Source organism: Rhineura floridana, chromosome 6 (genome assembly GCF_030035675.1).
Source record: "Rhineura floridana isolate rRhiFlo1 chromosome 6, rRhiFlo1.hap2, whole genome shotgun sequence".
In the NCBI taxonomy this organism is placed as follows: domain Eukaryota; kingdom Metazoa; phylum Chordata; class Lepidosauria; order Squamata; family Rhineuridae; genus Rhineura; species Rhineura floridana.
The window spans coordinates 125,056,940-125,079,837 of NC_084485.1; the positions used below are offsets into that span (position 1 = coordinate 125,056,940).

The 22,898-nt window shown below is 38.3% G+C and overlaps 1 protein-coding gene across 6 annotated transcripts in view; it reads right to left on the reverse strand.

Moving 5' to 3' along the window:
• Positions 1–6,022: 6,022 nt before the first annotated feature.
• Positions 6,023–22,898, reverse strand: part of PTBP2 (polypyrimidine tract binding protein 2) — an 89,652-nt gene continuing 72,776 nt past the window's right edge. For 3 of the 6 annotated variants that reach the window (XM_061633719.1, XM_061633721.1, XM_061633722.1), the window contains 6 exons: positions 10,950–11,089; positions 9,484–9,517; positions 8,982–9,074; positions 7,965–8,181; positions 7,794–7,871; positions 6,023–7,671 (listed from right to left, as the gene is read on the reverse strand). In XM_061633719.1, coding sequence (XP_061489703.1) covers positions 7,539–7,671; positions 7,794–7,871; positions 7,965–8,181; positions 8,982–9,074; positions 9,484–9,517; positions 10,950–11,089 — 695 coding nt within the window. In that variant the 3' untranslated portion in view covers positions 6,023–7,538. Of the gene's footprint in view, positions 7,672–7,793; positions 7,872–7,964; positions 8,182–8,981; positions 9,075–9,483; positions 9,518–10,949; positions 11,105–22,898 lie in introns of all 6 variants that reach the window. The other 3 variants (XM_061633720.1, XM_061633718.1, XM_061633717.1) reach the window with 3 other exon arrangements.

The following is a 22,898-nucleotide window of genomic DNA, read 5'->3' on the forward strand; positions in this document are numbered from 1 at the left end:
GCCACCGTCATAGATAATCTGGGCCTAGTTTTTGAAAATTGAACAGTAAACCTGATTTGGAGGATACCACTTCACTTAGCAGATGGTGACTCACATCATGGACTAATCCTCACAAGGAAATACTCACACATAGAAACCTAATCTCTATAAGCACATATTATTAGGCTGCAATCCAATACATTCTACTCAGAAGTAAGCTCCATTGGGTTCAATGGAACTTACTCCCAGGTAAGTGTGTATTAGATTGCAGCCTTAGGCTCCACCTCAACTTTCTTTTTTATGTACAGGGGTTTTAATTTATTGTGTGAAGCATTTGAGTATGTGAACTCCATTTGTAGTCTGAAGCAGTACCACTCAGAAACCGAGAAACAGATTTATGACCGCATGGTTCTGAGCATTCTGAGATGCTACTGCATGCCGGTTGCTAATAAGAGGGTTACAACACATTATATTGAGGAAAAAGAGACTGAGGGACAGTTCACATTTTGGGTGGCTACTTATGCATCACCAAAAAAGAAGACAATAGATAACCTGGATTTGCACAAAAATTGCATATGCTAATTTATATTTATTGATGCAAATTTATAATTACTCCATCATGGGAAAGACTGACTAGGTAACCTGGGTGCCCGCTCAGTCTGCTTTCCAGGTGCTACCTATTGATGAACAACTTCAGGTCTCCTGCCCTTCCCTTTTTTAAAGTTAGTATTTATAAACCGGGCTGTTCTTCAAATAAAGGACTGTAAAATTGTCATAAGTCTACCCTACTCACACTGGATGCTGCAGGAGGGATGCATCTACTCCTGACCCAGTTAGGAAGCTGTAACATTTCAGAAGCAGGCTTTGAGAAGGGTGTCCACATATCACTAATGGTGCTAGATCACTCTTGAGCTTATGCAGCAAAATACACTTTTGGCTCACTGCCTAGATGCAAGAGTGTGGTCTATGAGAATACAGAAGTTAGCAACTTCTATTTTAAAGGCATCCAATACACACGGCCAATATATTCTGAGGGCTGTTCTTGTGTGGGGATATTCAAAATAAAAATTAAAAATAATTAAATTGTTTTTGTGGCAAGAGTATTTGCTGAACAGGATCAGCTAATTCTTGAATAGTAGAATTTGCTATCTTTGAAGAAGGTTGCCAGGTTTGTTTTGCTTTTCATTTCTTTCTCTCTCCCAAAAGGGTTTTGCACTTTTAACAGCCATGTAACAGGCATAAATAATCTTATGCCTTTTTTTGCATGGTGTCCAGCTGGTGACACCTGCTAGAGTTTTATCAGGTCAGCTTACCTTCTCTTGCAAAAACCAACACAGCTAAAATACACTTGCTGCTTTGAGAATATCCAAATTTGTAGCCCCAAGATGAAAGAACTTGCTATCCTGGGGGTAAAAGCACTTAAAAATAACACATTTTTAATGAAAAGTGGAAGTGCAAAAGAATGAACTGCCCTGTTAATTGAGTGTGTCATTTAAAACACACACAAAAAAACACCTTTGTATAATGCACCAGTCCTTTTGGTTTCTTTCAGCGCCAATTACTCAATTCTTCACTTTTTGAGTTATGGAAACTAATCACTCTGCTGGAGGAGGGAGACCTCTAAATGCTCAACCTGCTAACATAAAACATCCAATAGAGATTTCTTCTTTTTTTACTTAAAAAAATAGTTTACTCAGTTGTTTCTAGCATATTCATCATGAATTCAGATCCTAGTGGCGTGTTATTCATAAGGTATTCCTTCATAGTACCATATCTTGGGGCACTAGCATATTGTGTGGTCACCTCAATTCTCATTTACAGTGTGAACAAGTCTGTGTGTGCATTGGAAAACTTTTTGCAATGCTGTGAATCATGTATTTCTTGACCGTGGAGAACCAGCTCAGGTGTTTTATTCCAATAAGAGAAGGACGCTTTTTTCCAGCCACTAGGGCTGCACACACTTACGAGGAAGTAAATTCCAGTGAATTCGACAGACTTACTTCACAGTAGATATGAATGCATAGGATAGAATTGGATTGGTTACTAGCACAATCTGAAACTCTATCAAACCGCATAATGAAATGGGTATGGCGTACTCATAAGGGTGTTATGGATATAGAGCACATGTGCTTATGGAAGGGATCATAGCTCAGTGGTAAAAACACAGGTCACCCCTCCCTTAGGGATTTTGTTTTGTATTTTTGCAAGGCTTAGGGCTGGAGCTCCCCCCTCTCCTGCCGATACATTCCTCTCTTGCAAGGGTGGTGCCATTTTTACTACAGAAGGAATGGATCTCATGTCTGAACACTGGAAAAAGAAGGAATGATAATCTGTCTTCAGATCCAAGTGCAACAGTTTATTTTAAATCCCCAAAGAAGACAGTATGTTCTCAGCATTGTTTTCGCTCTTAAAAACTACGCACCAAGGTGTAAAGTATGCATCTTTATATCACAAAATGTGCGTAGTACAACTTAGCAGAATTATGCAGGCAGTAGTTGGATTTTCTTGGCAACACAAACAAAAACAGATGCAAAATATCCAGGTCAAAAGCAGACAGCTGTTAAGTCTTGTTGTTAAAATATACAAGTATCTTGGGTATTTATTCTTTGTTCCCCACTTAATGATAAAAACATATACTTTAAACCAGACATTTCCCTGAGGCTGAATATCTGCTACTACTAAGACTCATGCCTGAACTTCTATCTAATTTACGGTGAATGGAATAAAGTTGCTTACCTTATTATTTTCTCACTATATGAAAGCTGCAAGATTTTGTTGAAGTAATAAGGTGACACTAGACTGTTTCACCCAAGGCACAAGAAATAAATTGAATATAGGCCAGATACTAAGATACTTCATCCTGGGTGATTATTCCCTTTGTCTACTGCTTCCAATAATTGCAAAACTTCCAACTGGCTGTAAAATTTTGGAGGATCTAGATGATGCTCTGGTACTTCACTGAAAAGCTATATAGACAAACAAACAGTTGCTTACCTTTGCAATTCTCCTGCCAGAGGGAGATTCTTCAACAATCCTCCCATCGGATTGCACATCAAGCAATGGGACATTTAGAATCTTGGTTGTGCAAATTATGAGCATTGAAAGTTTCAACTTTTCCCCTTAAACCAGGGATGAGGAACCTTTTTCAGACTGTGGCCCCCATTCGCTTCTGGGCAACCTTCTGGGGACCACATGCCATGTGGGGTGGGGCCTGAGGCAAAAGTGAGCACAGTAACAAATGTGAAATTTATCTTTATATAGTAGGCAAGTTTCTTTATGCTCACACACCCCTCTCTATCCTCCATTCAGGCATGCAAGAAGCATTATCAGAATTCAAGGACACATTCCAGCTAGCCAAAAGCACTCAGGGAAGGTGCATAGCACAGCTGGAGAGAGGTGTGGTTCAGGAATATGTGAGGCCTGGGGAGAATCCTGAGGGTCAGACAGAGAGACCTGGAGGCTACATTTGGCCCTTAAACCTAAGGTTCCCTATCCCTGGCTTAAACCTTATCTTTAAAAGAGTGTACCAGAGGGATACCACAAAAAATGGCAAGTCTGTCTTGAGTGTTCCCCTATCTCTACATCAAACTCCCCATGATCTGATGTCATTATAATATACATTTCCATACACTCATCAGCCAGTAATGCAGAGCACTGATACAGAACTGCACATCTTAATGACATCTGACAAGGGAAAAGTTGAACTAGATCTTATGGACAGATGGGACTCAACACGGGTATCTTTTCAGCAGTAGCCCAGTGTTCTTTGAAATGTTTATTTTGGCCCAGAGAGACTTAGATAGGGATCCAAAGGTGTGCATCCAATATCCTTTCCTACGCACTGTAACTTTCCACTTAGGATGCTGACTAGATAAGGTGGCTAATTTGCAATATTGAGATCTCTTGAACAATAACCTGACGGAGGCATTGTGTTTTTGTCAATCCAGTGCAACAGTCACTCAGTGACTGAGTTGCTTGGTGTATACATGAGGAATTCAGTGTGAGCAGAGTTGGGCTTTCCCACTGATGTCAAAATCAAGAGAATGACCTAAACTCTGAACATTGCCCAATGCTTAATTCACTGTGGAATAACTTGTTGTGCGGACTTGTGTGCATGAATCTCAATCCAGGTTTGCAATTCTAAACAGAAAAAGATCCAATAACGAATTCTAGTAGATGCCAGAGATAGGACTAATAATGTTCAAGTGCTTATTAGAAATTTGATAGATGTTCAGAAATGTTGCTGTTGCACAGAAAAACACTCTCCGAATAATGTGCAACTCAAAAATGAAAAATTTGATGCAATTACTAATCAGGAAAAATGATTCTAATAAATCATTCAACGTTACATTTGCTCTTCATCAACTAAAGCCATGGTATCTGAAGTTATTTACATTTTTAAAAGGCTCACCTGGCTTTGTAAATGATATTCACATCATTTGCATATCACCTGACAAAGACAACATACCAATTGCTTATTAATTTTGTGAACTTTTAACAGTCCCATAATGAACAAAATGAAGGGATGAGTCACTCAATGTTAACAACTAAAATGTTAAAGAAAACAGTGTCAACTTGTAACTCCTATTTTAAAGCAGGGATAAGCAAGTTATAGCCATTGACATATTTTTGTCTGGGCTTACTAAAATTCTGAAAATCCTAATTTCCTAAAACACAAAAATATACTATCCTAGCAAACCTCATTCTTAAATATCAAAGAAGCTAAAAATAAAATTTGAACTGAAGAGTTGTAGGGAAAAAGTTCTAACGTAAGACATTTTATATCTGAAGGATGAGGAATAAAAAAAAATAGACATGTTGAAAGTAGCCCATATCCTCTGCTTTTCAATGTTCAAGTTCATCCTTCTAGATTTGGCAAGGTATGTTTCAGGTTTCACAGTTTAGAGTAGTACTTGTGTGACAAAAATATTGCAGAATAAATGTGAAGGGTTCACCTATGCAGACAGTTCATGAAACATGACTCATTAAGAAAGTACATGGATTTAAGACATTACTGTCCAAGTTATGTGGACTCTTAAACAGATTATCAGTATATTGTGATCAATGTATGGGTAATGGCTGCAATTCAGTATAGTATTCTGCATTAGATACCACTGAAATCAATAAGCCTCAATCACAAATAACTGTGTGTTAAGATTGAAACACCAGCAAGGTTAGTCTAATGAACAAACATCATGTTCAAAGTAATTTGGCAATACAATATGTTCAGCTGAAATGAAACACAGGAAATGTGTAGTAGCAATTATAGTTTAAACCTATAGGAAATAAAACTTTGATATTTTTCCTAAATTTATGTTCTCTGAAAAATGTTAGACTAATGTTTTCAGCATCTTTTACTGCATTAAAGAGTTGACGACATCTGTCCCCCACGTTTTCTCCCTTCCCTCTCCTCCACCTCCCGCCACCGCCCCTGTATTTTGAACACAGCCATTACTCAATTTCTGTTTGAGTAAGTTGGCAATTTCATTTTGAATCCATGAAGGTATCTCATGATTAGTGGAAAATTTTTAGCAGACACAGAAGATGGAAGATGAAACTGCAGCAAAAGCATGGCAAACCTGAAAGGTCAATTAGTGCATAAATCTATTTAAAAAACAGAAAAGATAGAACTTACAAGCTACAGTAGAAGTTATGTCTTTAAAGCTGTAGATTATATAACAGGGTGGGAAATGTTTAATATCGATTTCTATCTGTGCTTCAACAAAGCAGTTACAATCTTAATGTATGAAGTACGACACTTTAAGAGCTGCTATATTTTCCACAGCATTTGTTTTTCTTATTTTATAAAAGCAGAGAATTATAAAATCAGATTATTATGCTTTTCCCACCCTGACAGAGAATAAACATGAATTCAAAAGCACAGTGGAAGTGGAAAACAAAGAAGAAAAGAGAGAAAAGGCAGCAGAGAAAGACAGAAGAGGTGAATACAGAGCTACAGAAGTGTTTATTGAGCATGCTACAGAGGCAAGCAGCGTACACATAAGAAGAAATTAAACAACCATCAAACCTCCCAACTTTGTTAGAAAATTAATTTTTAATTGTGCCGCTTTCAAACTATACTGAAATATTACATTTCTAAAGATGTAAAAACTCAACTAATAGAAAATATACATGACCTTTTTCTACATAGATAACAGAATCTATGACTCTTGGAACTAAGTACATCAATTGCAAAAAGTATTGGTCATTTGAATAGAATCAAGACAACAGTCCAGACTGACAGAGGAACTGTTTTCAAATTAATTTCCTGTAGATTCTGAGTCATGTTTATAGTAAAGTCAGATCCATTTCTAGATACAAAATATTTTGAAGAGATTTATTAAAACTGAATATTACAATGCAAGGTAAATTAAGACTAAAGGCACATAAACTTTGGTCCCACCTGGTTGTCAGTTTTGTTTTGTTTTTTAATAAAGAAAACTGCCACAAAATTAATAATCTTTCTGCAAAAGTTTGCAATACACTTTCTTCATCCTTGAAATACATGCACCAACTCCTGAACTAGCTAGACCGGTCTGCACATGCTCAGAAATCCACAACCATATTTCAAATTGTAATTACTAACTAAAAATGGCAATATATATTTAAATGCACATAAGTCATGTCAACTTCAAAAAACATCTACAAAAAATATTCAGCCACAAACAAGACATTACTTAGTGCCAACATTTATATGATACGCCCCCAGAGTGTGTGTACAAAAAGGTTAAGACTTAACAATGTTTTCCCCACAAGGCTCAAAGCCATAGGGACAAACAAACAAACCCAAAACAAAATAATCACCTGTCCTTGAAAGCAAATTAATTTTCTGCATCTTGTTAACTCTGACTAAAGCCTATATTCTTGACCAAACCTAAATCTGGAATACACAAGGCCATTTTTACTTAGTTGAAAGGGAGGGAGGGAGGTAGGGAGGGAGGGAGGGAGCAGGAGCACAAGTCAAATGTGCTGCACCTTTCTTAAAGTAATGCAACATATTCCATTAAAAAAAAAATTCATGAAAGCTAATAAATTCCAAGCAGGAGAAACAAAGCTTAACCCTTTTTACACACTCTTGCCTAATACACATTTGGCATAATCCTGCAAAAGTTAGGTGCAGCGAAGTCCCTCTGAAATCGATGTTTTAAAATCAATAGATTTCAATGGGATGTAGGCAAACCTAATGTTCACTGGATTGCACCCATTAATTCCCATGTAACAATGTGCCCCAGACAACCAAATTTTTTAACTAGTAAATGCAACTCTAGCAACTCTAGGTTTTCCTTTTTTAAGGCACGTATGTTAACTAAGTTGAAAAACTATGGGATTTCCCCAGAACCCCCTTTAAACAAAATCATTTCATAAACATATGCAAAACCAGCAGATAATATCACTGCTTCTTCCTTGTAAATCCTTTTTGTTTTCATTTATACATAAACAATCAAGGAATGGTAACAGCATGAAAAACAGATGTCCATCTCTGGTCCCCGCTTTTCCGAACAGTCATAGATGACAACACTAAACAATGTGATACAACCTTATTATTTTGATCTCTCACTTCAAATGGTTGATTTGGAAAAAGAAACTCTCAGATGATGATTTTCTCCAAGATTGTAATTATGCAGATCAATCAAAGCCTGGATAGCTTCTTCTACAGTTGACATCTGAAGAAGAGCCATCTTGTGATCTCTTCTGGAACAAAGTGATAAAATTAGATATCAAAACAGCACTAGAAAGTTATATTGTAAATCCTGTTCTTACCAAAGATGGCTGTTCTCTAATTTTAAATGAAGTTTCAAAGAAAATGTGCTTACTGAAAAAATTTAAATGCTTTCACAGTGCCCCCAGTATTAGCAAACAGCATGCGTAGGTCATCTTCAGATACTGATGGTCTAAACAAAAAAAGGAGAAAAGAGTGATACAAAAGGACAGAAGCTAACATTTGGATCTTATGTGAATGCTTCAGATTTGCTTCCAATACTTACGGGATATTAGATAAATGTAGAGTTGCAGATGGAGGAAAAATATTCTGAAAGTTTTTTGAGCCAGGCTTCTTGAAACGATGAAGCGGTGAATTGCCAAAGTCTTTTGTCAGTCCTTGGTCATCAAGACCTTCTCGAGGTAGTTGAACTGTCTGGTGTTTGGAAAGAGTAACACGAATAATCTTTCCATACATTTTCTGTCCATTCAGATGGCTCATGGCTGGAAAACAAAACAAATGATTCATTTCAGTGTTCTATTAAATTCAGTATTTAAAAACCCTGTTCGATGGCAATTTCTTCTGATAAATTAACACATTTAGCTAATAATGCTAGCTGGAAATCTTTCCAGTCTAAATTTTACTGACAATTAATCTAAAAGCTCTGTTCATATTGCAAATGTGTCCAGCAAGAAACAAATGACTTATTGAATACACAGGAAAGATGTTGCCAAACTGTAGTTAAATCATTATTATGGTCACTGTGATAACATAATACAAATTATGTTTTCAATAGGACTTTATTTTATTCAGACAAATGTTATGGGCCAGTATCCAAAAGGCCATACACATGGTATTCCACATGCATCAGGTTTTTCAGGACTCCCTGAGCCCCCTTCCAAATAGCTATTCCTTAAGATGCAATATTTGTTGCAACCGGGGAGAGCTGCAAGAAGGAGGGGAGAAAGCTTCAACACTCCTCTTGTGCAAGCAGGAAAGCATTTTATGTGAACACAGTGCTCTCTGGATCCCAGCCCTAGTATTCACAAAATGAACTGATGTTAAAAAGGAACTCTCTGCCCAACAAGCCACTCAAAAGCAAGGGGAACTTCAGGATCAGGTTTCTAAAATGGTACTAGGAGTTGTGATCTGAAAAAACAACAACACACCATGAATCCTACACACACTCAGATTTTAAAAAGATTAGAAGCAAACACTGAAATGTGAACATGGCTTGTCCAAATGAGTTTAAGCACACTGAAAACTAACATTTAACATGGAGAAATAAACCCACAAATCTCACCGAGCTGCGATTGGTTTCCATCAGCCATCTGTATAAGTGCACTGTCTTTCTTATTGTACAATATCTTCACACGCTGCACATCCCCATAAACACCTTTTTAGAAGCAGAGAAGTAAATCCAAAAGAAATAACATTTTAAGGATAGCTAAACAGCACACTTGATATATCAATGAAACATTCGGACATGTCTCTCACTTCTCCCAACATTCATACAAATGAATAAAGAAGAACAAGATTTTGAATAGGTGAATTTTGAAAAAAGGAAGACATTTTTTATAAACCCTCAAAGCTATGTGAATGATAATAAATTAAAGATCATGCAAAATAAAAAAGCATGCATTAAAAGAAAAATTTGCATCTATGGAGAGCTTTAAAAACAGCAAAATAAAAATAGCAAAAGATTTACTACTCAACTTTAAGCCAAAGTGCTAGCTACAAATAAGAATTAAGGTGAAACAAATAATTAAATCAATAATAAAAGTATAGTGCTAACGATAACATACCGAAGAGGGTAAACAGACTTTGGGGCGTAACCATCTTTAGAAGGAGAGAAGAGCAAGCAGCATAAGACAAGAAGAGAGAAGAGTCGAGGAAGAGCGGAGATGAACAGATCATCCATAACGAAGGGTGGTTCCCGCAGAATGGTGAGGTGGTCATGGATCATGGTTCAAGGCGGTTAATTGGGGCAAGTTGGTCCGAGGAACATTTTGTTCAAGCACAGAAGCATGAACATAGGGGAATGGAGACAGGGGATGTAGACAAGGAATGCAAAGGAAAAGACAGGGAAGGGTGTGGGAATTTGGGAAGAGATAGGGAGAGGGTAGGTGAGAACAAAGGGAGAAGGATGAAATAGGGAAGGGAAACAGCAATGCAGAAGAAAAATAAGGAAGTGGGGAACAAAAAAAAAATAAAATATAGGTCAGTACATAGGAAATGCAGGAATTTGGTCAGAAAATGGTTGGTATATGTATTGTACAAGAAAACTGAGTAAAATGTAGTCACCCAAGACAAAATATGGGTAAAGTACATCCATACCAAACAGTAAATTACATTTCATCTGAATGTGAAAAGAAAAGAAAAACCCATGCAACAGAAACTAAACAAAAAACTCTAAACTTTAACTGCATAAGCATGGCTGGTTATGAAATGCAGGCAAAGGTTTTTCAAAATGGCACTCTGATCCAAGAATTGTAACATGCAAGACTATAAATGACAAAAATGATAAAAGCAAAATGGCTCATATTACAACAGAGGCCAGTAAAAATGGAACACATATTCAGAGTGGACAAACTGATACAAACTATCCCACATTTCATACCAGCTTTCACAGCAAGTCAAAGTAAAGGTACAGGACAATAAAATGCAAAACTAAACCTCTTAGATTTCAGAGTTAAGGAAGTATTGAAGTAAAGTTTGTTTTTTAAGGAGAAAAAGTGAATTAAAAGCTGCAAAGAAAAACAAAATTACTAAGAGACTGAAGAGCGTTGCATCAAGATCTTTGGGAGAACCTTCAAAGAAAAATGTGTTAAAGTTGTTCACAGATTAATTCTACAAAAATGCAAGGACATGTAAGCATGAAATAAACAAGCAAATAATTAGCTCAGACAAAAACAGAACAGCAGATTTCCTAAAAACTAATCTACAAAATGGAGCACATAGGTACCAGTAAAAATAAACTAAAAAACATCCAGAACATGCAATATCTACCATGTTTTTCTTAGGGAAAAAAGGTAGCTGAATAGCAAAGGATATTTTAAAAGATGTTGGCTACCTAGGGAAACAGAAGTATTTAACTATAATAGAAATGATTTATTAGAATAGAGTTGTAAAACAATCTTGAGTAGCATAAAAAAACACGGATCTTAAAAAGGAAGAAGCAGCAAGCTCAAAATAAAGAACCACTTAAGGAGTTCACAAAATGAAGCATGGTAAAGGAAAACAAGAAGGATGAACAAGTAGGTTCACTGACCTCTTCATTTAAATTGCTAACCAGGAGGACAGTGTTGCCACCAGCCGAAACTCCAGGCATACCCACACGGCCAGCAGCAGCTGCCGCTGCAGCAGCAGCAGCATTTGGAATACCCAATGGACTCAGCGCTCCAGGAACAGCTGCAACAGGAAGCCCTAATTTTAAAATAAAGCATATTTTACGAAACACACACAAGTCGTTCCAATATAACCTAATTTAGAAGTGCTGTGTTGATTTTGCTCCTTTGTTCATGTTTATCCATTTGTTTGCTAAGCTTCCAAATGGACAATTTTGCCAACAACAAGATTTACTAACCTTGTTTCTTGATGATAAACTAATGTTCAAAAAATCTGAGAGCTAAAAGATTTGCCTTGCTACTAGTTCACTAGTATGTTACACAGAACCTTGTATTTCCTCTATATTAGTCTTTATTTTAATATTTCAGTTAACACAAATACTATTCTATAAAAAATATTTCCCGTACAGTGTTCACACAATGCAAGCTTTAGATTTCTTACGGATAAATTCTAAACGGTAAAATATTTAACAAGAGCCACACTAACAAATGGGCTATAAAGAAATGTAACAAGCATGTTTATCTGTAGGAACACTAAGACAAGGAAAATGCCTCTGACTGCAAATGTCTTCAGATAGTGAGAGAAGGCCCATAGCCACACCAAGCACCAAATCTTGTGTCTAAATTCTGTGAAGACAATTACTCCTCCTATCACTGAAAATTATGACTTCTTAAATCAAATACCTTCTAAAAGAAAATACCATACATAAGGGGGCAACAACACCATGACACTCCTTTCCCAGAATCCTTCATTCACAAATTACCTGTGCTGGATGTAGAAACCACCTGTACTCTTAGAATATCTGACTGACCAATACAGAGACTAAATAAATTACATTGCAGAGATTAACTGAAAAATGTGCATGCACTCTCTGCTGAATCCTTTGGGGACTAATGGAAGAACAGCTTGCAGTAGCACTGTAGCCATGGAAGAGCCACCAGGTGCACAATGCCATCTGGAGCACTGGTTTGCTCCACCAAAGAATGTTCAAACACAAACAAAACAAACTTTTACAAAATAGCATCTACATAAAGAATCTGAGCTTGTATCAGAACAGAAAATTTCTAGCTAAAAAAACAACAAAAACAAACACTTGCAGCTGTATCCCTCCACTCTGTCCCCTCCCAAGAAAGTGGCAATGCAACATACTTTACCCAATGACTCTCCCAACTCTCCCTTGCCCAGATGTCTCCTGACTCAAGGAGGATTTTGGAAGATCACCACCTCCTTTACAGTGGTTAGGTAATATCCTACAAATATCTTCCTTTAGTTACTGTGACTTGTGCGGGTGTTTAAAGGGGGTAATTTAAAGGATGGCTTTTTTTTTGAAGACCACTCTGTTTAAATTACTCTTAATCCTCCTTTAAGCGCTCTGTCAATCTGCAGTGAGTGAGTGACTACAAAGTGGATTTTTTTCAAACTCACTCAAAGGTGATAATGATCTTAGCCTTTATCACTATCACCCTTTTCATGTTTTTTTAAAAATCCCTTTTTAACCACTATGATTGTATGACAGGGTGCTAAAAAGGTCTAACATGTTCTTGAAAAAATATCTTCCTTTTAAAAGTTACTCCTTTTCAACACTCTGCCATACTCACAGTTAAAAGGGGGATTTTAAGAAGCACAGATATATACAAACATTACACAAGATATGGGTACAGCCTCAAACACCTCCTGCTTTAACACAAAGTATTTAATTAAAGAAAGTATATGTGGATACAATCTTCTGAAGTAACATTTCTAGGGTTATTAATTCATAGATTTTAAAGTTTAAAACATAAGAGCCCTGCTAGATCAGACCAAAGGCCCATCTAGGCCAGCATCTTGTGCCCACAGTGGCCAATCAAACACCTATGGGAAGCCCGTAAGCAGGACTTGAGTGCAACAGCACTCTCCTCCCTTGTATCCAGGAACTGGTATACAGAGGCATACCACTGTCAATAGTGGAGCAAGCACACAGCTGTTGTAACTGGTATCACAACATCTCCCCAGCGAGGTCTGCCTGATGTCAACACTGACATCTTTTTGACACCATGTTAAGACTTTCCTCTTCTCCCAGGCATTTGATGGAATATGATCCAGCTGTGTCAGGCCTTTATGGTCATTAATAAAATAGTGTCACTATGGCTTGCAAATAAAAGCATTGTTGCTATTGTTTTCTGTGGATGCTGTTGTTTTTTAAGGCCATTTGCTTTTAAAAAAAAAGATCATTAAGTTGACTAGAAGGTGCCCTAAATAAATAATATTGCCACTACAGATGTTTATGCTTGCAATGTGGAAATCACTCCTTTTTTTTTTTAGCCCTAACTGAAAATGAAGGATGGCTATAGTCCTACCTTGCAGTGATAGGCATTCAGCAATTTGCACATCTCCTACCAGCACCTACTCCTTACCTAGCTAGCTATTGCTCACTTGGGCATGCTTCCTTTCCCTTGATTCTGCAGACAAAAAGATACTGCAATCTGAATATTTTTATGCTATAAAAAAGGTAATTCCTATTGCAGAATTCTCATCCTCACCTGCCCAACTTCTGGATATTGCCACCCTCATTTTATTTATTTATAAAAATATTTCTATACCACCAACTCATATAAAACATCAAGGCGGCGTAAAGCAATACATACAATAAAACAAATAAAAACCATCAAAACAATACAAAATAATCATGAAAATGAATCAACAAAATGTAAATAGCTGCATAGGCCTTTCGGCATAAAAATCTCTTCAAGGGATGCCTGAAAGTCAATAGCAAGAATGTCTGTCGAATCTCTGCTGCAACAGTAAGAGACCAGCAACAATAAATGCCCTACTTCTAATTGAGGCTGGTTGGGCATCTGTAACATGGGGGACAATTAGCAGTGCTTCTCCAGACGATCTCAGTGACTGAGCTGGCATATAAGGGCTCCAACAGTAATTAAGGTATCCTGGACCCCAGTTGTTCATCAAACCAATACTCCCTGTATTATAGAGGTGTGGACACCAGTCCTCATCAACCTTGCAGAAATAAGCAGACCCATCCAGCATGGGAGAGACAACATGTCCCCCTAACCTCTAAAGAAAGGAACAGGGAGTCCAATGTGCCATTTTCCTTTGTGGGAAAATATTGTGACTAGAGGTGCAAGAAATAAGTGCCTCCTGTGCTGAGCAGGTCTGTCTGTGTTGTTGAACAGGATCACACAATTCATAGGAGGATCCATGCCTAAGGCTATGTACAGCAGAGGTACAGCTACACAACCAGCACTACCAGATACAGGTCAAAATGGAGATCCGCACTACATATTTACATCAGTCCTCCAATGATGCAGAGTGCCAAAGGCCACTGAGGAGGTACAGCCTTTTAGAGGGGGTAAGGATACCCTTCAGCCCTATGAAATATACAGAGGCTCAAACAAAGAGAAGTCCTTAGTTAATTGTTTCCAATATGGGTTGAGCAAGATTCTGCTGCCCTACTCTCTGGCCTCATAGGGAGTTGTTGCCTGGCAACTGCCAGCAAGGGAAGACTGCTTCCATCACAGACCGAAAGAGATCCAGCTGATCAATCCCACTCCCTTGCCTCAGAAGATTTGGGTAGGAAGTGCTGCTTAGTATATGACACCAAGAAAGAACAAGGCACAGAAATGTTGCCTGAATAGTTATGGTTCCATGTAGACACGTCATTTCTGCTCCTGCACTATATTTGAATGCAATTTTATTTTGAAAAACTTTTGTAAGTTGCTGTGAAAACCTCTCAGGGCTATAAAGTGCAATGTAAGTATTTTAAATAAATGCGTATCATGGGGAACACAATCTTGAAGGTCATGGACTTCAAATACATAGAGATCAAATGGTGTGAGGAAAGATGGTCCATGTGAATTTTTCATGATATTGATCAAACAAGAGCTGTTCCCTTAAAGAACTGTTTCTGTGGAGGGTGGCAAGACCATTGATGAGTGTTATAGTGCTGGATATACTGGATAGTAGCTTGCATCTTCATGGTAAGGTGAAAAGATAATTGATGTAAACCTTAGTGGAGCAAGCTAATACTTACTGTTGGGAAGCTGTGAACCCTTGGTCTTAGATTTAAATAGTGGAAGAGTGTAGTGAAGCCAGAAAATTGGTGCTCACTTTCTATAAACATCCTGAGCAAAGGGACGAGTATTTCTCAAAAGCAGGCTTCTACCTTCTTGTTAGCAGGGCAAATGTGTTGAACAACCAGCCCTCCATGGCATTCCCTGTAGGAAGGGGTGTGGGCTTCCACTGACTGTTAAGTGGGGAGCGAGATCTACACAAAGTCCCTGGTTTATCCCCCTTATAAACACACACTTAACACCTAGTCTTCCACAGTTCAGTGCTCTATGAGGACCATCTACTAAAGGGCTCTGGTATGTATCATCCTCTCTCTGGTGACACCAAAATTCCCAGTTGAGCTCCCGCTCTTGATGAGGAGTTAGGTGTTGTGTGTTGTGAGATTCAGCCTCTCTGCTCCTGTAAAGAGGGGAGGTAAGGCAAGTGATGGTAACTTTTTTATTTTGCTCCTGGCACACCCCATTATGGCATCTCTGTGAGCAGGCTGTATGCATTCGACACAAGTTGTCCCTCCATCTTCAGTCTTCTTTACAGTGGAAGATGCATGACAGATCCCTGTATCTGAACTAACTTTTATGGGGAAGGGAGTCTGGAAAACCGAGGCAAATAAGAGGTGCCAAGAGATGAACTTCTAGATGTTATTGAGAAATTAAAAATTGACAAATTACCAGGTCTGGATGGCATCTACCAAATGTGAAATTGATGACCTTCCTGTCCCTAAGATTAGCCTCCACACCCGTGGACTGGAGAGTGGCCAATGTAACATTATTTTTGAAAAAATTATCCAAGGGAGATCCAGGAAATTACAGGTGAGTTAGGTTAACTAGTGTTGTCACACTGGTTTGTGACAACTACCACCCGCCTGCAAATACCCCCCTTTCTAGGGAAGATGATTGAGAGGGTTGTGGCACACAAAAACAAAACAAAAAATCTGGAGCTGGAAAGGGTTCACGAAAAGGGCAACCAAAATCAAGAGGCTGAAGCAATTCCACCAGGAGGAAAAGTTATAACATTTGGGGCTCTTCAGTTTACAAAAAAAAGGTGAGTAAGGGGGGGATATGATAGAAGTGTATACGATTATGTTATGTTGTTGAAAAGGTGGATAAGGAGATGTTTTTCTTCTTTTCTCATAACACTAGAAACCAGGGCCATGTAATGAACCTGAATGAATGTTGGAAGATTCAGGACAGACAAAAGTACTTCTTCACACAGTGGATAATTAAACCATTGAATTCACTATTATAAAATGGAGTCATGCTCATCAACTGGCTTTAAGAGGATTAAATGGAGGATTAGGCTATCAATGGCTACTAGCTATGATGGCTATGCACCAACTTCTCTGTCAGAGGCAGTATATGCCTCTGAACACCAGTTGCTGGAGATCACAAGAGGGAGAGAGTATTGTTGCACACAGGTCCTGCTTGCAGGCTTCCCATAAGCATCTGGTAGGCCATTATGAGCACATGATGCTGGACTAGATGGGACTCTATAAACCCAATCTCCAGAGTTATCCTCATCAGGATGTCCCCCTCCTCCAAGATGATCTCAGGAAACAGAAAGGTAAGTGAACTGAGACCATTCACAACTGAACCATAGGGAAAAGAAAAGCTATAGAGAGGCCATGCAGAATCAAGAGAAATCTCAACCACCACCATAAGCAATCTGTGTTAAATGGAGAGAACGTGATCAAAGTGACTAGCAAAGTGCATTAACCAAACTCAATTGTCGTTGTCACTTGCTTAAAGATTGTTTACTTTACTGGCCGTATCTGTCATACAATCCCTATGCGCCCAACTCCATCCTTGCCAGCAAATAAAAGCAAAGGGCAATTACTAAATGACTTTTAGTATTTTCTTTAGGATGTAAATTTGATAATGCATCTTCCCTCTCTATTTTTCTATTACTGAACTATGTGGAAAATTGTGAGATCAATTATGGTGGTGGTCATGAGGGATAAGGCCTTACCAGCACAGTGGAACTCCATTCAAACTAAGCTACGTATGGCCCCATCACTATTGGCCTTTAAGATGACTTGCCCATTTCCTTCTCAAAAGGTGCTGGTGGTTTGATTTGGTATTGAAATAGTTTTAACTATTTCATTTCTGTTATACTGGGCTGAATGTTACTGTTATTGATACTGCTGGTTTTAAGGCTTACTTATGCCTTATGGTGCTTTAGGGTCATTTTGTATGTTTGTATTTTATATGCTGGAAGCCACCTTGTGTGGGCTTGACTCTAAAAGGCAGCCTAAAAATCTGTGTGCACGTTTTTCAAGATACTGCAAGGGCTGCAATCCAATACATGTCTATTCAGAAATAAGCTCCATCGGGTTCAATGGGACTTACACCCAAGTAAGTGTGCATTGGATTGCAGCCTAGGGCACTAATTTTTTCTTATAACTAGAGGTTATCTATTCACTAATAGGCAAAGAACCTTGCAGTTTAAAAATGTACCTATAGCCCACAGATATTTCTATCAAACTTTAAAAAGAAAAAAGTATCTGGGTTTCTTCTCTCTCTCTTTAGACTTTGAAATCTCGATTCTTTCTGACTGTTTTCTTTATCGCCATGAAAATTGAGAGGGTTGTTAAGCAAGTGTTTCTGAGTTCAGGACTGTAAGTTTTGTAAGGTTTTGTTCTGAAATGAGCTTATGGGAAGCATCAGAATGGCATGGGGGTATTTTCAATTTAACACTGTGGAATGTGAAAAATCCATGCTGACTATAGTATTCAGCCACTCTTGTGGCTGTATAATATAAGAATTCACACAGCAGATTGACAGGTATCAGCTTATTCGTGTAAAAACAGATGGGAATTTTTGTGATCAAGGTATCTAAATGCATACAGAAATGACTTAGATTTACTTTTAGCCTTGCATTTGCAAACGTTTAACCCCTCACCCCCGGTTAAATTGTGTCACCATCATCATGTTATTGGTCAAGATACAGGAACAGAGACAGTAAGCTTCCAGAGAGTTTCTTCTCATGCAATTTTCTTCCATATAGTATAAAATGTATGTCATTAAAAGGAATCAAGCACTTCTCCTGACAATAGATCTGAAAGCATGCTTCTCTGTTTGTTAACGACTTTCTCTTCTACAAAAAAAATAAGTGCTCATTAAAAAGGACGGCCAATTTACAATCTGAACAACTGACTGCTTTAAATGAAAGAGAGATCATAACGTAAGTGTATCTGGGCCAATATTATCTGTTACAATTTGATGTTAACCCAGAAAGACATAGAAATAGCACCAGGCTGTATGTACCTCAGATGCATTAAAGAAGCTGAAACTTCTGTATGGATCTATATGGATAGTGAGGCACTTGTTCTGAATCTTATTTTACATTAGGCGATGGCAGACATGGACAGTACAGCCCCAAAGTAATTTCTTTTTTTTAAAAAAAACCCTCTGGAATTATACATGTCTAAACTTCACACAGTCAGGAACATCACTGTACTGGTCTCATGTGCACCTACATATTCCTCAAAAGAACATTCTTGCTCCTCTATCTGATGGAGTCTGGCAGATAAATGAAATAAATATAATTAACGTGCATGCATAATCACCTATAGCCATACTCACAGTTCAGTGTATTTTCCCTTGAAGCAATATTCATCAGCATAAAGCAAAAAGTAAATTTAATTGTCTCTTGACAATACAATTTGTTGCCCCAATGAAAGCAAAAGCCATTATTTCAGCAACAAGATTGACCCCCCCATGGCTTACCATGGACAGGTAAGCAAAAGGAAAATTAGAAATAATTCTCAGCTCTGAAGCAGGAACATATATAAAAAAGCAAACAGAAAAAAAGTTTTCAAGAATTACTTTTTCAAAAATGTCTTGAAATACCACATTGTGTTTCACTGTACTCCCTATATAGTTAACTGCAAATCTTACAGTACATGTAGTTGACAGGAGAGGGGCTATACCTCAATGGTAGAGCAAATGGTGTTACACAAAGAAGGTGCAAAGTTCAGTCCACCAAAAGAAGTCTGATGGAGTGAATTGCCATCAGTTCTCTACTGGAATGCAACTCTACTTCTTTAGTCAGTTTCAGGTGAATGAGGCTTTGGGGTGAGTAATGGATTGGATGAGGACCAAACTGAAGCTTAGTCCAGATTGAAGTATTGTTGGTAGGTGGTTCATCTCAGTAGGGAGGTGATATTCAAACTGTTCTAGATGTAGCTGCATTCCCCCTGAAGAACCAGATTCTCAGTATGGGGGCAATATCATTGCAGCTCCACACAAGTGCTGAGGCTGATACACCTACAATCATCCCTCTTGGATAGCACCTGAACATGCCCTTGGATCCTCTAGAATGGATTATTGCAATATGTTGTATGTGGGGCTGCCTTTGAAGACTACTGAAAACTTTAGTTAGAATGAACCGTTGGTTCTCACCTGAAAGGTGATTTTACAGGATTTAGTAAAACTCATGCAGGGAGTAGGACTAAGACATCTGCCTTGGACCAGGACAGGAAATGAACTGGGGCCCGCAAGCCAGCAATGCCTTACTACTTCCTCAAGCTGTAAGCTTCAGTGCATTTCCTGTCCTTGAACTCCAGATGGCAGACTATTACCCACATGATGGACTGGCATCCAGGGAAAATACAGTAAAACACAGCGGTTAGGTTACTAACTAAGATCCTCCGTGGCGCAGAGTGGTAAGCGGCGGTAATGCAGCCGAAAGCTCTGCTCACGGCCGGAGTTTGATTCCAACGGGAGGAGGAAGTCAAATCTCTGGTAAAAGGGGTCGAGGTCCACTCAGCCTTCCATCCATCTGTGGTCGGTAAAATGAGTACCCGGCATATGCTGGGGGGTAAAGAAAGGCCGGGGAACTGGCAATCCCACTCCATATATATGGTCTGCCTAGTAAAACGTTTCAAGATGTCACCCTAAGAGTCGGAAACGACTCATACTACAAGTGCGGGGACACCTTTACTTTTAGGTTACTAACTGGAACTGGCTTTACTGACTGGAATCACATCTCACCAGTTCTTAAACTGCTACTGATTCTGGGCCACAATTCAAAGTGTTGGTTGCTACCCACAACGCCTTATAAAATTTGGTGCCTGAATGACCTCTTTTTATCATGTAAGCCAGACCTTCTTGATTATGATGAAAGGTTACATCTGAAATTCCTTCCCTAGAGCAGCTTGCCTGGTGTCCACTTTGAAGTCTTTTAGTGTTAGGTCATGACATTTGCCCAGGAATTTCATCATGCTGAATGGCTGATTTTGGATGAATGGTGCTGTTCCCATTTTTCATGTAATTTTACTGTTGAATTTTATGGCTCTATTTTATTCTTTTAACTATATGCTGCCCTGGACTCTTATGGTGAAAGGCAGCTCATAAAATTTCCCAAATCCCTGGCATATCTAGTAAGAAGGATCTTAGATAGTAACACTCAGAAATATATCTGGCTGAGATCTTGGAGACAAAACAAGGTAACTTGTAAGTTTATATGAGCAAACAAAATGCTTCCCACAGATCAGGGGAGGGGAACATCCAGCCCATTGGACCTAAGTATGTCTGCCAGGCCACCTCATTTGGCCAGTGGGACCCTTTCAGCCAAGCCATGCCCACCTGGCCCACTCCTGATGTCAGACCTGGCTTAGCTAAAGGGGCTCTGCAGATACCTCTGATCAGCTGATTGGTCACACCTGCAAAGCCCCACACAAAGGGCTTTACAAGACCTGACAACTGTGTCAGGTATTGTGCACCACTTTGAATGAGCTTTGTGGGCTGCGTATTTGCCTAAACAGTTGGATTTCTAACTGTGTGGGTCAACTGGCATAATTGTGACTTGAAGTGATTGACAGATGGGTGGTCCCATCCACCTATCAAACTTGGCATGCAAGGAGCTGGAAGAAATAACAATCTGGCCCACTGGGTAGATCCAGTTCCCTACTCCTGCAATAGGTGAAGGTGGCTGATTCAAGGTTTGATACAATCCTCAAGTCCTGGAGATTTAAAATGTGTTTAAAAAATTGTACTTCCAAAGGGAAAAAATTCTCCCCATGTTAGGATTTGTTAGCACTGAGGTGACATCAGTACCCAATGAGTATGCCCACCATTCCACCAATGGAAAATCATCTGTCTGAATAAATTTGAGATTTCAAGGATCTGCTGACCTAGTGTTTAGTGGGAAAGAATGAGCATCCTGCTAAGAGTCAGAGTGGTGGGTTAGGAACAGGGCCGTATGAGTGAATGAGAAATGTTCCTGCGTGTATGGAAAAGGAAACAGGTACAGAGTTAGGTAGGGGAAAGCCATCTTCCATGGGTCTTTGTTTATATGATCTAAGGCAACAAAAGTCCAAGAGGCTATTTTGACCCCGTATGTGAAACCATAGGCACCACACTATAGTAAAACTGTTATATTTTAAAATTGTATTTATTAATTACATTTCTATCCCACTGCTTCAGTACATATTTGTTCTCAGGGCTATACACACCATATGTTCAGGGAGAGAGTACTAAATATACCATCTGTGGTGTGGGTCAAACCATTCTGAGGGCATACAGAGAAATTTTTGTGGCTTGATCATCGTTACACAATTTCTTCTTGTCTAAACAAAATATATTTTTAATTGGTGTTATTTATATATGTGCAAACAGACAAAAAAAGACAGGAAAAAGCACACATTCTTAAAATTTTAAAATAAAAAGGAATTTATAAATACTGCCACCAGCCACTTAAATTGTGGTTCTTGGGTTTATACAATAAATATAGTCTTTAGATTGAATAATCTTATTTACAAAGCTTGTAACTATATCATATCTGTGTAAAATAATATGTCTGAAGTGCACCATGACCATTTTGTTTGTACTGGCTTTTAATCGGTGAGTTTTTCCAAAATAGAAAAAGAATCCCAGAAACTGTTCCTGCACTTTATTTTTTGATGGAGAATTTTCTGCTTCATAAGTTCATTAGTAACAATGAACTGATGCCAGTTTCAAACGCAGTATTAGGTAACTTTGGCAGCTACAAAGTTTTTAGCTTTGTTTAATGGAAGTAAAACAAACATGTTAAATTAAATCACTCTCTAGGGCATCAGAACATTTTCCAAATCAAACTGATTTTTTCTGATGCAAATTACCTTAAGTTGCATAGGAAAATATTCCAACTGATTTTTTTCCAGAAAAGCCACCCCACTGCTTTCAATAGGTATGGTTAAACTGATAAGCAGAGCTTTAAGTCAATATTTTAATTATTTTACTTTAGTTTATATTAGACTAATTGTATCATTGCTGATAAAAAACATTTGCTTACTTTGAATGGGAAGGGCAATTGAGGCTAAGATTGCATTTGTACATCAATATATTTCTAGAAGAAACAAATACGTTGAACTATGAACTGATGCCAGTGAACAAAGAAGACTTCAATGTAGGCAGCGTTGATTCTGATGTACTCTTTGCAAACAAACCACAGTGTAAAATAGATTGCACAAATGTTTCAAACCAAAATGGATGAAAAAGCAGCTTCAACAGGATATTATAAAAACAAATCACCTGGGTATGGCACAAACATTTGATGACTACCTTGCCTCAGTTTTCATAAAAGAAGAACTGTTGGGATAGAAGAGGTAATGCATCTGAGATTGAGGCAAAGCCGGATGCTCTTGCTCTTAACTGTGCGGGGCCAGATAATCCCCATCCAAGAACATTAAAAGAGAGATTACATGAAATAGCACATGCATTAGCATTCATTTTATAGATTCTAGAGAGGCACCCAATGAATATAAAACATCTATATTAAAGAGATGGAATAAAAGTAGCCCAAATAACAGCAAACCTATTAGCTTCAA